The sequence below is a fragment of the Schistocerca cancellata genome, chromosome 11, assembly GCF_023864275.1.
Source record: "Schistocerca cancellata isolate TAMUIC-IGC-003103 chromosome 11, iqSchCanc2.1, whole genome shotgun sequence".
Taxonomy (NCBI): Eukaryota; Metazoa; Arthropoda; class Insecta; order Orthoptera; family Acrididae; genus Schistocerca; species Schistocerca cancellata.
Window position 1 is genome coordinate 91735802 of NC_064636.1, and position 19491 is coordinate 91755292.

The 19491-nt window shown below is 40.6% G+C and overlaps 1 protein-coding gene across 1 annotated transcript in view; it reads left to right on the forward strand.

Annotated features, from left to right (window-relative positions):
- Nucleotides 1–19491, forward strand: part of LOC126108631 (uncharacterized) — a 35328-nt gene that overhangs the window by 3023 nt on the left and 12814 nt on the right. Inside the window, exons 2-3 of the mRNA XM_049913948.1 lie at nucleotides 14753–14818; nucleotides 16847–16912. Of these exons, the coding sequence (XP_049769905.1) occupies nucleotides 14753–14818; nucleotides 16847–16912 (132 nt within the window). The remainder of the gene's footprint in view (nucleotides 1–14752; nucleotides 14819–16846; nucleotides 16913–19491) is intronic.

The window sequence follows — 19491 nt, forward strand, 5'->3', positions numbered from 1 at the left end:
AATGACATAAAAAATCCTAATATTTCTACCAAAATAATGTTGTTCGCAGATGACACTAGCATAATTATAAGTGATGATAAAAAATCATTAACCACCACAACTGATATAGTCCTGAAATATATTCAACATTGGTTTCATGCTAATGAGTTAACACTTAATCTAAGTAAAACAAATTATATACAGTATGGCAAAGCAACTCAAGATATGGACCTCCAGTTAAAACTAATGGATAAAAAGATAGAGTGTACAATCCACAAAGTTTTTGGGCATGCACATTGATCAAAACTTAAGCTGGAAAGACCATCTCAAGTACTTATCCCAAAGGCTCAATTCGGCATGTTTTGCATTGAGAATATTATCTAGATTATGCAGCACAGACTGTACTAGACTAGTGTATTTTGCTTACTTTCAGTCCATCGTGTCTTACGGCATAGTGTTCTGGGGTAAAACTAAATCAAGTTTAACAGATATCTTCAAATTTCAGAAAAGAGCTATACGAATCATAACACATAACTCTCCAAGAACTCATTGTAGGCCCCTTTTCAAAGAATTGCAAATACTCACAATACCATCACTGTATATTTTTAAAAGCATTCTGTGTACAAGAGCACATATGAAAAATCTACGTACAAATGAGGACTGCCATAATTATAATACTAGAACTCGTAAGAATTTGTATGTAGAAAGGGTAAGGACAACACAAACCCAAAAGCATGTAAGTTATTTTGGAATAAAACTCTATAATGCTCTGCCAGTGTACATGAAGGCAATAACAGATGAAGTAAAATTTAAGACTGAGCTTAAAAATTACCTTTTAAGCAAAACTTTCTATGATGTAGATGAGTACTTTGATTGTGTGTAAATTTATTGCCAAAAATTTTAATTTATATGTCTAAATTTGTACTTTTAAAAAATGCCTTGAAAGTGATGTTCCATTATTATGTCTGTAGTACTTGTACTAGTATGATAACTGTTGTGACAATTCCTACATCATGTAAATGATATACAGGAAGATAATAAAATGAAATGAAATGAAAATGTCTTCGCTCTAACTGCTGCGATGCAAGATGAAACGTAGCGCTCAAAAATTCTTAGGGGTGCTGAACAAAATAATATCTGTGGTCGAACGGAGGCGAATATTATAAGTCAGAATGTTCCCTAACTTCCATTTAGGAGTTGTCCCGAACAACAAGCTGTCGCCCTGCTTTAAAATTTCTTCAAGTACAGAGGGAAATAAGCCCATTTATTATTAGTTTGTTTTGGCTGAACCATTTCATAACAGTAGGTAATGTCTCAGATAATGTTTTCTGTAATATTTCTGGTGTCTTCCCACTGACTAAAATGCTTGTGCCATCTGCAACCTGGATAGTAGTGCTATGACACTGTTTGGTTAATGCTAGGCCAGTTACATATATCAAAAATAGGATGGAACTCAGCACTGCAGGATCAGTGGGAAGTCACCAAGAAGTGTTACCGACTATACTATCTGAGATGCCAACGGCATTGCGGTGGGGGTAACACAGTTTCCCATGAGGTCACCACAGTTAAGCAATGTTGGGCTTGGCTAGCACTTGAATCGACCATCAGTTGGGTCTGCTGAGTGTTGTTGGCAAGTGAGGTGCACTCAGCCCTTGTGAAGCAAATTAAGGAGGTACTTGATTGAAAAGTAATGGCTCTGGTCACAAAAACTGACACTGGGTGGGAGAGTGGTGTGCTGACCACATTCTTTATCACTTACAAAAATATTCTGTAAATATGGCTACTTGCAGCATGTAGATTGTAATCATTAACATTAGTTCCAGTTGTAATTTTCTAGCTAAAATGGTTTAATTATAAGTCAAAGCTGAAAAAAATGTGTTCATTAATGTAAACATGAAGATATATTGGCACTGACCTGTCCAACAGCCGGCCAGAGTGGCCATGCGGTTCTAGGCGCTACAGTCTGGAACCGAGCGACTGCTATGGTCACAGGTTCGAATCCTGCCATGGGCATGGATGTGTGTGATGTCCTTAGGTTAGTTAGGTTTAATTAGTTCTAAGTTCTAGGCGACTGATGACCTCAGAAGTTAAATCGCATAGTGCTCAGAGCCATTTGAACCATTTCAAACCTGTCCAACATTTGATGTGCTGTACTGTGGATGTAAGTTTTTCTGGACCAAATAAATACAATACAAATCCTGCCATACAATAAACCCCATCAGTATTTATACAAACTTTCAATAAAGAGTTGTCTATAGCCTGCATGCATGCATAAATGTGTAGGCGATATTTAAGTAAAGGCAACTGTCGGCAGCACAAATGTTTCCCTTGAAAATTTATATCTTGACTGTAAACTCAGTACAAAAATAAATACTGTCTTCTTTGATTATCAGAGATAGTAAAATGATTCCCCAAGCACCTTGCAATTAATATTTTGAACTCGGTTCATATGCTAGAACAATGTGTATGAAAGTTATCAACTTTTTATCAGTTTGAAAAGCCCACACAATTATAAATATAAACAAATAGAGACACACACCCCCATGCTAAACCACACGAAATGACAAAAAAAACAGACAACACAGAACTCCCCAAATTCCACTAAATACAATATCCTCTGGAATCAGACAGTTTCCTTGACCTATATAGCTCAACAGCAGTCCCAATCCCACAAATTGGAATCTAACACTTCCCTTGACCTATATAGCTCAACAGAAACTCCCGATACAACAGCCACAACCACACATTGTAATGGAACATTCCCCTCGACCCCAACACACAACAAATACACTAAGAACAAGAAAAATAGAAACTTACTACCACAAAGTTCTGGCGCCACAACCTAGGTCGGCCACCATAATTGCACACTGGTGCATGCCCCCCCCCCCCCCCCCCCACACACACACAAAAAAAAACCAACAAAAAAATACACAACCAAAAGAAAGGCCCAACCCACGCACACCATATCCCCCCAACCCAACCTCCCCCCTCACCCCACAATAAAATACCCATAAACAAAAACCAAATGCAAAATCTCAATCACACACTACAACTCAACAAAAACTGCAACAATATAGATCCTCCACAACTAAACCACAAACCAACACACTCCCCTCCCCACCCCCAACAAACAGTACCCACAAATAACCCCATCCCCCACTGAGCCACAGCCACACCCTCCGCCCCCCCCCCCCCCAAACCACCCTAACTAACTACCTTCGGCCTGTACATCTTACTAATAGCCCTTAAAAAAATAAATACTCATCTAAACGAGACTGAAGGTTGGAAGAGCGCCTCTTCCCCACCCAAGAACTGACTTAACGGCCCCCCACATCCCTTCTATAGTATTCGTACTACCCCCCGTCTCATAATTTTTAAACTCTAAACTATGGTTAACAACTAAATGCTTGTACCCCCTCTCACCCAACCCCCTATAAGAAGAAAAAGCATCTGAAACTACAATGGAACCCGGTTCTATAAACTCCTCAATTAACCCCTTTAATTCCACCTTAGACCACCCCTCCACAACCCAGAAAACACATCCCGAACATGGCCCCCATCCCCAGTATAACAGCCCCCCACTCCCAGAGACCAACCACAGACTTACCCTTGCCATACTTCCTTTCCCCAAACTGCGACTCGTTCAACTCCACCACAACCTTAGTCCCACCCAACTTACCCCTGTACTTAATAAACTCGGAACATACTTCACAACAAAATGCAAACCAGTGAAGCACACTCCTGTCACTCACCATGCCAGTCTCATGTGTGCAAAAACACTGTGAAGATCTATAATAAAAGTAATACGTCATCAATACAATCTCACACATGCCCCCCCCCCCTCCCTCCCCGCCTGGCGAAACGTCTCATACTAATCAAGTGTAACCCCAAATGTCTGCATGGTAGAGTAATTATGGTGTATGCATATGTGGAGACGGTGTTTACGCAGCAATCGCTGACATAGTGTAACTGAGGTGGGATAAGGAGAAGCAGCCCACATTCGCCGAGACAGATGGAAAATTGCCTGGAAACCCATCCACAGGGTGGCCGGCACACTGGACGTCAACACTAATCTGCTTGACGGATTCGTGCCAGGGACCGGCACGCCTTCCCACTCGGGAAGCAGCGTGTTAGACCGCGCGTCTAGCAAGGTGGGCTCGTGGTGATAGTACATGCAAAAAATTATTCACTTAAATGAGCAACACTGTATACAGCGTGATTCGAAAAGAAAGAACAGGTGTCTGTTGTTTATTATAGACAAACTAAGAAACACATTCTGCATGTCACTGGATAGAGGAAGGTTCAAAGTTTTTTGTTCATGCAGACACTACACCACACACTCAACACGAGCACCATTCGTTGAACAACAAAAAGCAAAATGGTGGTCCATTTCTTTCCGCACACAAATTGACAGGTTCCTGTTTTGAGTTGACAACTTGAACAGTTCGTTTTCTCAGATCGTGAAGAGTTGCTGTCAGAGGTGCAGACAGATTTTGTTGCTTATGTTCTCCCAGAGGGGGAAAAAAATCACAAGGCATGAGGTGTGGTGACGTGGGTGGCCAAAAGCTATGAACAATATCTCTTTATCTAGCTCTTCCAGTCTAACGGTGTGAGATGATGGTGGTAATGCCACACTTCAGGGTGAAAGTGAGGTGGGGGAGCAGTCGTGCATAAAACTGAAATCGTTGGAATCTTCATGAACTTGAGGAAATGACCAATTGTGCACCATATCCAGTTATGAAATTCCTGTCAGTTTCCTCTGCAAAATAGAAAAGTCCATAAACTTTGTCAACAGAAATAGTATAAAACACGTTCAGTTTAGGTGAGTCTTTCACGTTAGATGACGATGTCAGGATTTTGTGACCTCCAAATTTGTACCGAATAGATGAAATGTCGATTTGTCTGAAAAGGTGAGCCATTTGAAGAGGTGTCCTCCGCCGTATCCTGCAGAATGGAAATGCAAAATTCCTATCTTTTGTTATGGTCGCCAGGACCCAATTGCAGCAGTAACTGCAACTTGTAAGGCTTCATATACAGGTGTCTCTTTCAGAAAGCACCACACTGTTGTTTGAGGAAACCCATCTTGTGGACTTCTGAGGGCTCCGTGTGAACGCATCTCACATATGCTCGACATTTTCATCAGCTGAACGTGGTCGACTAATGCTCTTCCCTTTGCATATGTGACAAACTTCTGGGAATTGTGTATGCCTGTACAGATGTGGCTTCTTGCTGAACCAATGATGGAATGCACATTGCACTTGAACAGTGGATTGAATTCATGAAAATTTGAACACAGAGAAGACTTCTCTTGTGGTTTGGTTGTAATGGTGCTACATAATCGTACAAACAACTCTGTAGCGGTATCTAATCTTTGGACCTTCCTCTATCCAGTGACATGCAGAATGCGTCTCTATCTTTTATGGCTTGTAATAAACCACTTAAATTTGTTCTTTCTTTTTGCATTGCCCAGTATAGGCAATAAATATAGGTGAGGTAGTGGTGGAATTCTACTCCCTATAGCATATCTCTAGTGCTCATAAGGATAATAAAACACGACACAAAAATGTATTTAAAAGCCAAGGGTGGCAAAATCGGAAGCTAGCTCTAGTGTTAAAAGGATATCGTGCATTCACACTAGATTATTAAACCTGCCGTAACCTGTTAATGGTCAAACATAAAGGGTGAACCAGGATTACACCAACACTTTCAGCGGTTGAATCAAAATAAGAAAAAAAATAATTGAGTAAACATGAGCTATAAAATACATAATGTTAAGGGGGGAAACCACATTAGGAGGCTGTTTGACACTGATTTTTTGGGATTTTTTTGTTTTTGGCTGAGAAGAATTAATTAAAATTTAATCAAATTTTGACATAATTTCATTCATATTTAGAAACACTTCTTGTCAATTTTTTTGAATAATTTCAGCCAAAATTAACAAATTTACGTTGTTATGTCCGATGAAGGTTGTGAGTATATTACTCCAATTGCATGCAGAGTAGCCATTCAGATTTTTATTTGAAATCAAAAAGGTTTTGATTTTACATTAATAACTTATTTTCAAAGAATATGAACCTCAGTGCAGGTGAAAATAATGAAAATTAAAAATTTTGCAAGTGTTGGAACAATGTACTTCGATTTTCATGATTTTTTTCCTCTAATTATGCAAAGAAAGATACCCTTACAATCATGAGATCATCTCACAAGTTGGTCATATAATTTGTAATTTTATAAAGAATCGTACTATCAGTTTTCATAATGATCTGTTCTATACTTTTTAAATTAGACTGCACGCAAATGTGAAAAAAGTCATTTTGAAATAAATGCATTTGAAAAATAAATTCTTCTAAACTAGAAATTCAAGTAAGTTAACGACAATGCAAAATGCTTACTGATTAGTCTGCGTTTCCAGCACCATATAGTAATCCTCCTCGTTCCCCTAAGGATTCGTTTTGCACATGGAGTGGTGCTTTCTGACCTTCTTTCAATTAAAATGAATTACGTCGATATTGACAGCTCACTTGCTGGTTATCCATTTGCTCAGCATAATTGAAGCTTTGCGTGCCTACTAAAATTCCTTCCTCATTCATGACCATCAGAAGGAATGAATTTCCTTCATCGATTAAGCCCGCTGCTAAATATGATGCCAATTCAACGACTTTTAGTCCAGAGTGCAAGTGTTTCGGAGCTAATCGCCAAATAGTGGAATTAAAACTTTCATTTGCATTTTGTGTGAGGTTGAACCAGTCAAGCCCACCTGAGGTAGTGCTCTGCCCTATCTGCGCTCGAGTTTGTACCTGATGTGCACTTGGTACTATGCTCATATTATCTAAACGAACGCAAATTTTCGTTTGAAAGTTTGACAGTGTATTCTTGGATAGTTTAGCTACCAATTTGGGATTTTATTTTAAAATATATGGTTCCCCCCCTTAAGAGCAATGAGCAACTTTACAAACTATGAGAGTAAGAAGCCATTAAGTTCGGTTTTAACTGTTCTGACTTCCAAAGATAATGCTGTATTCTAGCATGCCCTCCCCTCCTCGTTGCAATGTGTAGCACCTGACAATGGAGTTCAAAACTAGTCATGCTATTAAAATCTAATTTACAGCTTAAGTGGACTTCTGTCTTTTCAGTACAAGCCTCAGTTGTAGTTGTTCTCAAATCAAATTTTTGTCTGCTGTGTTTGTGGTATACTTAGTAACTGAATATTTTTTCTTTAAAAATATTGCATATTGTGGTAGATTGCCTCCTAGCTAATGGTAGCCGAGGAATTACTGGCAGTATTTGGGGCTCTGTTGGTGAATACTGCAGTGTTACACACACTGTGTTGGTTTTGTAAGATTTTAATTCTCACAGTCCATCAATATATCGGCCCTGTCTTGGCACTGTAGTCTGCATTTGCTGGTTTTTGATTCGAATAGGCAGCATTTCTTCCACTTCTCAGTAAAACAACATTGCTTTACAGGTGGGTCAACCAAATATTGTTGCCGATAAGTTTAATTAAAAACAGTTGTTTGTTTCAGTTAAAATCAGGTCAGGTAACATAAAAAAGTTCATTGAGTTGTGTGTCTCATAAAAACTGCAGAGTTTATGCTGTGGTCCATGATAAAATTTCGAGAAGTTTCAGAAAGTCAGAGATGACTCTGCTTATACAGATTCATCGAAACACGCTTTCTAATGTTGCGCTATTTAACTTCAGTAATCTTTCAAAAATTAGTAACTGTTCTTGCCAGGTTCCTATTAACTTTTAATGAGTGAATATGTAAGGATATTTCATAAATTAACACTTCCGGACTCTGAGATGTGGTCAGTGTAGAAAAGTCAACCAAACCTATTAATATCTGTGCTGTAAAATTTTACATAGTAAAATATTTTCTTTTTAAACCCACAAAGTGCAGTTAATGCCAATCCACTTCTGATAACAGAAATCCAGTCAATCTGATTCCAGTAGATACTTCATGCACAAGTCACTCAACTTTAATAAATAAGAAAAGGAGTTATTTTGTAATAAATTCCTAATACACAGTTTTTAAAATAATGGTATTGTCATAAACACACTTTACATAATTTTGTACAAATTTGAGCCATAAAATACGAGGGTATTTCGGAAAGTAAAGTTACACCATATGCCAGAGGAACAGAAGAGTTTTGACGAACAAGTTGGCAACACTGCTGTTAACTTTGAGCTGTCAGCTTTTTCCCCGTGGCCGTTTGGCAGTTGAACGTTGCTTCTGGTTGGAGTAGGTCGTGTTCAAATGGCTGATTCAGAATCCCACCAAATGCGAAGTGCGCTCCATAATACGTTTTCTTCATGCAAAAGGTCAGCGACCAGCGGATATTCACAAAGAAATTGTTTCTGTTCATGGGAACATTATGAATCAACAAAATGTAATGAAATGGTGTCCTCATTTCTCTGAAGGTAGGACCGATGTTCATGACCAACAAAGAACAGGTCGGCCATCTGTGATCTCTGATGCCCTTCTTCGGAGAACGGAGGAAGCAATTCGTGCGAATAGACGTCTCACATTGAAAGAATTGCATCAGATCATACTGGACGTGTCAATGATGACTCTTTGACGTTGTGATTGTCATGTGCGGGTACAGGAAATTGTGTGCGTGCTAAGTTCCAAAACTGTTAACGGAAGAACACAAAAAGAAAAGAATGGGCTTTGCACTCGACTTCCTCACACGCTATGCTGAAGCAGGTGATGAGTTCCTTGATCACATTGTGACAGGTGACGAGACATGGGTTTATCACTATACACCTGAATCTGAGCAACAATCGATGCAATGGCACCATTCGAATTGACCAAAAGCCAAGAAATGCAAAACGTCAATTTCAGTGAAGAAAATCATGGCTTCTGTTTTTTGGGACAGACAAGGCATTTTTCTGTTGGAATTTATGCCTCCTGGAACGACAATTAATGCTGCTGCATATTGGCAGACTTTGAAACATCTTCGAAATGCAATTCAAAACAAATGCAGGGGAACACTGACAAGTGGAGTCCGCTTGCTTCACGACAGCGCCCGGCCTCACACAGCACTCGTAACCAAAGCACTACTCAAACAATTCAAATGGGACGTATTGGACCACCCGCCGTACAGCCCGGACATTGCATCCACCCACTTCCGCGTCTTCCATTACCTGAAGTCACATATCGGTGGAAAATCATTCCACGACAATGAAGAGATCGAAGATGAAGTTAAAATGTGGTTCCGACAACAGGTGACAACCTTCTATGACTGTTGGATACAAAAGCTTGTGCACTGACGTAACAAATGTTTGGATAACAGGAGTGATTACGTCGAAAAATAACAAATAATCCAGTTAATAAGATGTAACTGACGTTTTCTAAATGAATATTCTATTTCAGGACTGCGAGCCATTGTATCTTTACTTTTCGAAATGCCCTCATACATGATGTAAGCTCAAAGCATCTTGAAAGTAACTAACATATTTAATTTCAGCATCTTTAAAGTAACTAACATATTTCATTTCAGTTTTTTTGATCTTTACAATATTTTTGTCATAACAATTTCTGCTAGTAATGCTGTCTGCCAAAGCCTTTCATCTTGTGACTGAAGACTCGTGCCACCCAGTCGCCCAACGACCAGTTCTGTGGCTTGGCTGCAGGTTGCTCCAGATGGGTGTAATTTTGTACAGTGATTGTGGGATTTAAAACATAGCACCAGAAATCAGTTTTCATGCTAAACAAATAATAATAATAATAAGAAGAAGAATACAAACAAAAATTTCCTTCACTCGCCACATGTGTTTGAAGCAGGTCATAAAGCCTCACATTTTACATTTTGAGAGACTACAATGCACTAGTGTTTTTGTAACCTTTTGTTAAGAATACAGTTAGTAAGAGCGGGTTGGTAAATGTAAATGTGCATGTGGCTAGGGTGTCCTATAAGGTAGACTGGCAGTCTTGTGCAAGTATTTTTAGTTGATGCCACTTTGGCAATTTGTGTGTCAGTGAGGATGAAATGATGATCAAGACAACATGACACCCAGTCCCGAGCAGAAAAAATCTCTGACCTGCCCGGGAATCGAACCTGAGCCCCTCCTGTGGAATTCTGCAGCACTGACCGCACAGCTATATTGGCAGATGGTTGGTAACCATTGCTTACAACTATTGTCTTGATTGTGTCTATTTGTTCAAACCAAGTGGAATTGAAAGCAAACAGTGAATCATGACATGGAAAGCAGCATTTACTTGTTTATTTTTTGTGGGGGGAGGGGGGGGGAGGCAAGTTCAGGACACTGACGAAGCTGGAATGTTGGGGACCTGTGTGTATTTGTGTGTCCACTGTATGTTTTTAATCGGAAGCTTTGTGTGTTGTTGTCAATATTAATGTCTCGGTTGTTGATGGATGTACTTCCTATTTATCTGTATGTTCTTGCAGTCCTCACTCATATTTCTCAGAAAAGTTTGCGGTATTCTGATTGTTCCTTTCTACATATGTACCAGTAGCAGTGTATCTCGCATTTGACTAGCGGTTCCAGTTTAAGTAGTAGTCTTGAAACTGTTCATAGAAATTTATGCTAGCAGTGGAGGTAACAGGTAGCTAATTACTAACTCATCTGTTTCTTGGTAGAATGCGTTTTGGAAACAAAAATATTTTTTCCTTGGATAGCTCCAAAAAGTTTACCTGTTTTGTTGGATTAATATGCTTTTTATGCAAATCCAATCATTAACTAGAATATTGCAAAAATTATTTAGTAAAAGTATACTGTTCTAAATACTGTGTTATGCTTTCAAGTTCACTGGTTTTGTATCTCCACTTAAGCTTTTCTTTCCATATTGAGCATGGATTGCTGCAGACACTGATAGAACTGGACAGCTGTCTTCAGAAAGATTAATTAAATCTAAAAATTCATCGGTATTGTGGATCATATTTCAGTCTCTCAAAAAGTACTGGTGCATTTATTAATAATATTTAGCACTGGTTCCCTTAATTGCCTCTATGGTGTTGTTACTGAGGTTCTGCAGTTTCTCAGTGTTAAGGAAATATTCCCTCTTTTTCAAATAATCTGTTTTGTCTAAAAGCATCCTTGTCCACTTTTGTCACTACTAAACCACTATTCCGCTTTCTCTCTCAAGTCTCAGAGTGTTACCAGCACACTATTACTAACAGTATTCTGAATAAAAAGATAAAAAATCCACAAATGTGGCGCTTACAAGATCATTTTGATAAAGGGTTGCTCATACTGCATGAGGAGAACAGGTGAAGCAGTGCCCACCATAGTTGGAGAACACAACAAAAGCTGGAGGCTTTGTCTGAAGACCAGACACAGTTGTGTAGTAGGGGTATAAATATGGCAGTCTGAGTACAAAGGCCAGAAACTGCCTCTGCCTAAAGTCACTACAAGGACGATCTGAACAGGTACTGAACGAGCAGACTCACTTGCTATTCCTCACTCATTGATGCTGTCACACCTGCACATTACCCCATCCAATTTTTTTGGATCGATTTACCATTTAGTTATTAATGGTTATGACTGTATTATTTCACATATCCAGTATTAGCAGTTATTTGTTATTCATATTTGTACCATTGTGGACATCATCATCTTAGTCAGTAATGTTAGACAATGATAACCCGAAACCCAAATTGTAAAAATAATTAGTGAATGCAGTGGTAAAAAACGTGTTTCTTTTTTTTTCCAAAATGTTTTAAACCAGCATGTGTATGTGCTCAGTGTATTTATTCTGAAAGTAGTTCTTACATTTGTATGTATAATTTGTTTACCCGTTGAAGGTGACTGTGCTTACAGAATACATTGCACAGAACAATATTTCCTTACTTTCTTTCAAGCAGTGAGTGCGTGTGTGCGTGTGTATATTTTTATCCACATGTCCCTATAGTTAAAGTTGTGGCATAAAACATAGTAATTTCTTGGTGCAGATAAAAGATTGCGCATGCCACACAACACATCTACATCTACATCTACATTTATACTTTGCAAGCCACCCAATGGTGTGTGGCGGAAGGCACTTTACGTGCCACTGTCATTACCTCCCTTTCCTGTTCCAGTCGCGTATGGTTCGCGGAAAGAACGACTGTCTGAAAGCCTCCGTGCATGCTCTAATCTCTCTAATTTTACATTCGTGATCTCCTTGGGAGGTATAAGTAGGGGGAAGCAATATATTCGATACCTCATCCAGAAATGCACCCTCTCGAAACCTGGCGAGCAAGCTACACCGCGATGCAGAGCGCCTCTCTTGCAGAGTCTGCCACTCGAGTTTGTTAAACATCTCCGTAACGCTATCACGGTTACCAAATAACCCTGTGACGAAACGCGCCGCTCTTCTTCGGATCTTCTCTATCTCCTCCGTCAACCCGATCTGGTACGGATCCCACACTGATGAGCAATACTCAAGGATAGGTCGAACGAGTGTTTTGTAAGCCACCTCCTTTGTTGATGGACTACATTTTCTAAGGACTCTCCCAATGAATCTCAACCTGGTACTCGCCTTACCAACAATTAATTTTATATGATCATTCCACTTCAAATCGTTCCGCACGCATACTCCCAGATATTTTACAGAAGTAACTGCTACCAGTGTTTGTTCCGCTATCATATAATCATACAATAAAGGATCCTTCTTTCTATGTATTCGCAGTACATTACATTTGTCTATATTAAGGGTCAGTTGCCACTCCCTGCACCAAGTGCCTATCCACTGCAGATCTTCCTGCATTTCGCTACAATTTTCTAATGCTGCAACTTCTCTGTATACTACAGCATCATCCACAAAAAGCCACATGGAACTTCCGACACTATCTACTAGGTCATTTATATATATTGTGAAAAGCAATGGTCCCATAACACTCCCCTGTGGCATGCCAGAGGTTACTTTAACGTCTGTAGACGTCTCTCCATTGATAACAACATGCTGTGTTCTGTTTGCTAAAAACTCTTCAATCCAGCCACACAGCTGGTCTGATATTCCGTAGGCTCTTACTTTGTTTATCAGGCGACAGTGCGGAACTGTATCGAACGCCTTCCGGAAGTCAAGAAAAATAGCATCTACCTGGGAGCCTGTATCTAATATTTTCTGGGTCTCATGAACAAATAAAGCGAGTTGGGTCTCACACGATCACTGTTTCTGGAATCCATGTTGATTCCTACATAGTAGATTCTGGGTTTCCAGAAATGACATGATACGCGAGCAAAAAACATGTTCTAAAATTCTACAACAGATCGACATCAGAGATATAGGTCTATAGTTTTGCGCATCTGCTCGACGACCCTTCTTGAAGACTGGGACTACCTGTGCTCTTTTCCAATCATTGGAACCGTCCGTTCCTCTAGAGACTTGCGGTACATGGCTGTTATAAGGGGGGCAAGTTCTTTCGCTTACTCTGTGTACAATCGAATTGGTATCCCATCAGGTCCAGTGGACTTTCCTCTGTTGAGTGATTCCAGTTGCTTTTCTATTTCTTGGACACTTATTTCAATGTCAGCCATTTTTTCGTTTGTGCGAGGATTTAGAGAAGGAACTGCAGTGTGGTCTTCCTCTGTGAAACAGCTTTGGAAAAAGGTGTTTAGTATTTCAGCTTTACAAGTGTCATCCTCTGTTTCAATGCCTTCATCATCCCGGAGTGTCTGGATATGCTGTTTCGAGCCACTTACCGATTTAACGTAAGACCAGAACTTCCTAGGATTTTCTGTCAAGTCGGTACATAGAATTTTACTTTCAAATTCACTGAACACTTCATGCCTAGCCCTTCTTACTCTAACTTTGACATCGTTTAGCTTCTGTTTGTCTGAGAGGTTTTGGCTGCGTTTAAACTTGGAGTGAAGCTCTCTTTGCTTTCGCAGTAGTTTCCTAACTTTGTTGTTGTACCACGGTGGGTTTTTCCCATCCCTCACAGTTTTACTCAGCACGTACCTGTCTAAAACACATTTTACGATTGCCTTGAACTTTTTCCATAAACACTCAACATTGTCAGTGTCAGAAAAGAAATTTTCGTTTTGATCTGTTAGGTTGTCTGAAATCTGCCTTCTATTACTCTTGCTAAACAGATAAACCTTCCTCCCTTTTTTTATATTCCTATTAACTTCCATATTCAGGGATGCTGCAACGGCCTTATGATCACTGATTCCCTGTTCTGCACATACAGAGTCGAAAAGTTTGGGTCTGTTTGTTATCCGTAGGTCCAAGATGTTATCTCCACGAGTCGGTTCTCTATTTAATTGATCGAGGGAATTTTCGGATAGTGCACTCAGTATAATGTCACTCGATGCTCTGTCCCTACCACCCGTCCTAAACATCTGAGTGTCCCAGTCTATATCTGGTAAATTGAAATCTCCACCTAAGACTATAACATGCTGAGAAAATTTATGTGAAATGTATTCCAAATTTTCTCTCAGTTGTTCTGCCACTAATGCTGCTGAGTCGGTAGGTCTACTAGTGGTCAGTGGCTATATCTCCTCGGTATTCTTTATTGTTCTTATCTTAGAATTTATAGTGTGTTATATTTAAGGAGCAAATGGATGTACAGTGGACTACAGTGGCCAGTCATGACAAGGAAAAATGGTGGGACTGAATGCTAGTGAAGGAAAGGACTTATACTGCAAGCACCCATTAAATTTTTGGATTGGAAAGCCCAGCAGCTTCAGCAATATTCTTTTTTGTTTACATGTGTAATTTTCAATTTTATTGGCATATACTGGCATGTTAACACTTATTTGTCCTGTAGATCATAGCTGCTGCCATATAGACAATGCCCAATATTGACTGTAAATTTTATGTTACAGGTTGATTTGTATCCTTACACATTCATTATGAATATCAAACAGGAGCCAGAGGATTATGAGAATGAGGTAATGTTTCAGTTGATATCACTACAATCTATTTCCTATATTTAATGTCATTAATCACTGCTTTTACTTCAGTGTGTAATTTACAGAATTATGATTACAGTTTACTTTTTTGGCTAGTTGGGTTTACCTTCTTACAGTAGACAAGAGATTCAGAGTAGCATATCTGATTCCAGAGTATCAAGTAAAATAACACAGCTTGTATCCACTTCACTCCATCTACACTATGTGATCAAAAGTATCCAGACTTCCCCAAAAATATACATTTGTCACATTAGGTGCATTGTGCTGCCACCTACTGCCAGGTACTCCATATCAGCAACCGCAGTAGTCATTAGACATCCTGAGAGAGCAGAATGGAGCACTCTGTGGAACTCACGGCCTTCGAACGTGGTCAGGTGATTTGGAGTCACTTGTCATACGTCTGTACCTGGGATTTCCACACTCATAAACATTCCTAGTCCTCTGTTTCCTATGTGATAGTTAAGTGGGTATGTCAAGGGACATGTACAGCACAAAAGCATACAGGCCGACCTCGTCTCTTGGCTGACACAGATCGCCGACAGTGGAAGAGGGTCATAATGTGTAATAGGCAGACATCAGTCCAGACTGTCACATAGGAATTCCAAACTGCACCAGGATCCACTGCAATTACTAAGACAGTTAGGCGGGAGGTGAGAAAACTTGGATTTCATGGCTGGGCAGCTACTCGTAAGCCACACATCCTGCCGGCAAATGCCAAATGATGCCCCACTTGGTCTAAGGAGCATAAACATTGGATAATTGAACAGTGGAAAAATGGCGTGTGGAGTGAGAATGATGGTACACAATGTGGCGATGCGATGGCATGACCTGGGTATGGCAAATGCTCGGTGAACATAATCTGCCAGCGTGTGTAGTGCTAACATTAAAATTTGGCGGCGGTGGTGTTATGGTGTGGTCGTGTTTTTCATGGAGGGGGCTTGCACCCATTGTTGTTTTGTGTGGCACTATCATGGCATAGGTCTACACTGATGTTCTAAGCACCATCTTGCTTTGCACTGTTGAAGAGCAATTCAGGGATAGCGATTGCATCTTTCAATACAATCGAGCACCTGTTCATAATGCACGGCCTGTCGCAGAGTGGTTACATGACACTAATGTTGCTGTAATGGACTGGCCTGCACAGAGTCCTGACCTGAATCCCGTAGACCACTTTCAGGATGTTTTGGAATGCCGACTTCGGACTTCGTGCCAGGCCTTACCGACTAGTGTAGATAACTCTCCTCAGTGCAGCACTATGTGATGAATGGGCTGCCATTCCCCAATAAACCTTCCAACACCTGATTGAATGTGTACCTGTGAGAGTGGAAGCTGCCAGCAAGGCTAAGGTGGGCCAACATCATACTGTATTCCAGCATTACTGATGGAGGGTTCCATGAACATCTGTCATTTTCAGCCATGTGCCCGGATGGTTTTGTATGTATAATTTGTTTACCAGTTGAAAGTGACTGTGCTTACAGAATACATTGCACAGAACAACATTTCGATACTTTCTTTCAACCAGTGCGGGTGTGCGTGAGTGCATGCCTGCCTGTGTATATTTTTTCCACATGTCCCTGTAGTTACAGTTGTGGCATAAAACATAGTAATTTCTTGGTGCAGGTAAAAGATTGTGCATGCCGCACAACACATCATTCTACTAGTGGGTAGTGGCTACATATCTTTGGTATTGTTTATTGTTCTTATCTTAGAATTTATAATGTGTTATATTTAAAGAGAAAATGGATGTACAGTGGACTACCATGGCCAATCACGACAAGGAAAAATGGTGGGACTGAATGCTAGTGAAGGAAAGGACTTACACTGCAAGCACCCATTAAATTTTTGGATTGGAAAGCCCAGTAGCTTGAGCATTATTCTTTTTTGTTCACCTGTGTGGTTTTCAATTTTATTGGCATATACTGGCATGTTAACATTTATTTGTACTGTAGATCATAGCTGCTGCCGTACAGACAATGCCGAATATTGACTGTAAATTTTATGTTATAGGTTGATCTGTATCCTCACACATTCATTATGAATATAAAACAGGAGCCAAAGGATTATGAGAACAAGGTAATGTTTCAGTTGATATCACTACAATATATTTCCTATATGTAATGTCATTATTCACTGCTTTTACTGCAGTGGGTAATTTACAGAATTATGATTACAGTCAACCAGGATGTATAAGGAGCTGTTTCTCAGGGTATGTTCCAGCAGTGAATTACTCATAGTTTGCATGTGCAAGAGCAGTCTAAAACAGTTTGAAAGTGTTTTGTGCTGGTGGACCACAGTTTTTCACCCATACTATTTGGAGCACAGTGAATTGTATGATTTCTGCTATACTTTGTACACAGCAGCAGTCATCTGGTACTGTATGGACATATACATGGTGTTCACTAATGTAAGGGAAACATCCCAAGGATGGATAGATGACTTATTTTCTTGCTTAGACACTTTGTGTTGTTGTATGTTTGCTTCATTTCTGTCTTTTTGTTTGAAGTTTCCAGCTTGGTTCTGCAAGTGTTTTTCTCCTTTCAAACATTGTTTTGGGAAGTATTAAGTCATCTCAGATGCCATGGTGCTGGTAAATAAGGCAATCCTTTTAGTATTGAGAACACATTTGGTAGTGGAATCTTACCCTACAGTTCTTATTGGACTAGTGTTTGGTGTGTACTGATCATTCTTTACCTCTTCAGCAGTTGAATTGCCTGTTCTGAGAGTGTGTCACCTAACAAGCACGTGTTAGCAACCTGAGCTGGAGTGTACCCCCCGGGGGGGCTGACAATTCTCTGGTGAGTTCGTGCTTGGCTACCACAGGGCCCCAGCCTTGGCAGCACTTTTCCTTTCTGTGTTGCATGTCTGTCTTCCTATTATTCCTTTTGTCCTCCCTTGGGAGCAAGTCTGGGATAAATAATTGGTAATATGTCCTGAGTTTTCAGTAGCCTGACATCAGAACAGTCCCTACACTGTTTCTTCTTCTTCTTCTTTCTTCATTGCCCCTTTGCTTCCCTTCCTGTGCTGTGGTATTTTAGTTTCCTCTTTTCCTTCTTCCTGTCTGTGTGCTGCTGGAGGCCAGCCCATGTGTCTGACGCATAACAGGTGACTGAGTAATGCGTACTTCGCTGCCACAGGTTGACAGGTAGGGTCTGCGTGTACCCCCTGGTACAGGCCAGGCCTAGGGAGGGGTGATTGCCCGAGCTGTTACCTTTCCAAACCACCAATTGGTCTGTCTCTCAGGTATTTGGCAGGTCTGAACAATCAACTGAGGCGAATGATCCCCCCCTCTGATGCAGGGCCCCGAGTTGGAAGAAGCGTGCCATCAGAGATGCTTACAATCATGAGGAATTTTGTCACAATGAGCCAATTATCTTCTTCACACTCTATGTAAATGGAATGAGGTTAACAATTCAATGACCATCCCAGCTGCACCACAGTCCCTCGTGGTTTCACGTACTGAAGACGTTCAGCCCTTTGTTACGGTTACACCATTTATTGTTCAGGAAGGTGTTGATGCAATTGCTGGTCCAGTAAAATCCTGCTGTTGTTTACACAAGGGCAGTTTTCTTTTGAAGACTCATTCTGTCAAGTGCAACAAATGCTTACAGTGTTGCTCGTCCACGGCTATTCTGCTCGTGTCGAGGCCCGACAAACGCTGAATTCTGGTGTTATTTACACTAGGCTGCTTGATGGTCTGTCTGAGGCAGAAATCCAAACTTACCTGTCTGATCAGGATGTCACAGAAATCTGTCAGGTGATGAAAAAGGTAGATGCATCATTGGTGCCCGCATGCACTCTTTTTCTGACATTTGTTAGAGTAGTGCTTCTGTTGAAGACCAAAGCAGGCTATGAACTCATCACAGTCCAACTGTACATTCCAACCCCAATGTGCTGCTACCAGTGTCCTCATCAGAACCACACTCAAATGTCCTGTTGACACCTGGCCAAATGTGTTACCTGTGTGGTAAGGATGTTCACGACAGCATTTGCCTGCCTCCTTCTTCCCACTGTATCAGTTAGAATGGCAACTATGCAACCTCCTCCTGAGAATATCCTGTGTATCTCAATGAGCAGGCTGTCCACGAGATCCGGGTGAAGGAAAAAAGTGCTGTACCCTGCTGCTCACAATTTGTTGACTAGTTGGAAGCCCTGCATTTTACCATCTGGCACTAACAGTTCTGTTCTTGCTATATCTTATTCCATGAAGGACCTAGCCATGCAGACTCGCAGCCTCAAATTCAGCACCTCAGTTGTAAAATCTCTGTGTCATGGTACCATCCCCGTCTCCCCCTCTGGCTGTGCAACAAGCCACGAAATTTTTGCCTCACATGGCAAAATCACCTGCTAAGCAATCAGCAGGTGAGACAGGATGGGAGAAATACTCCCATGAAGACTGTTTCCATCTCTCCAGCCAACAAACATCTGAATCTCCAACTGCCAACCACAAAGTATCCAAGAAATCAAACAAAGGCGAACGGTCTTCTCCTTCACCGACTTCCAGAACCTCTTAAACAGTGTCACGATGAGATACTCTCACCCGCCCAATCTTTGAGTCAGTGATGTACACCGCCAACCATTTTTCTGCCCTGGAATCCACTGACAGGTTCTTCCAGGCTCTGCACTCTGTAGCAGAGTGTCTTTGAAGGCTGGCA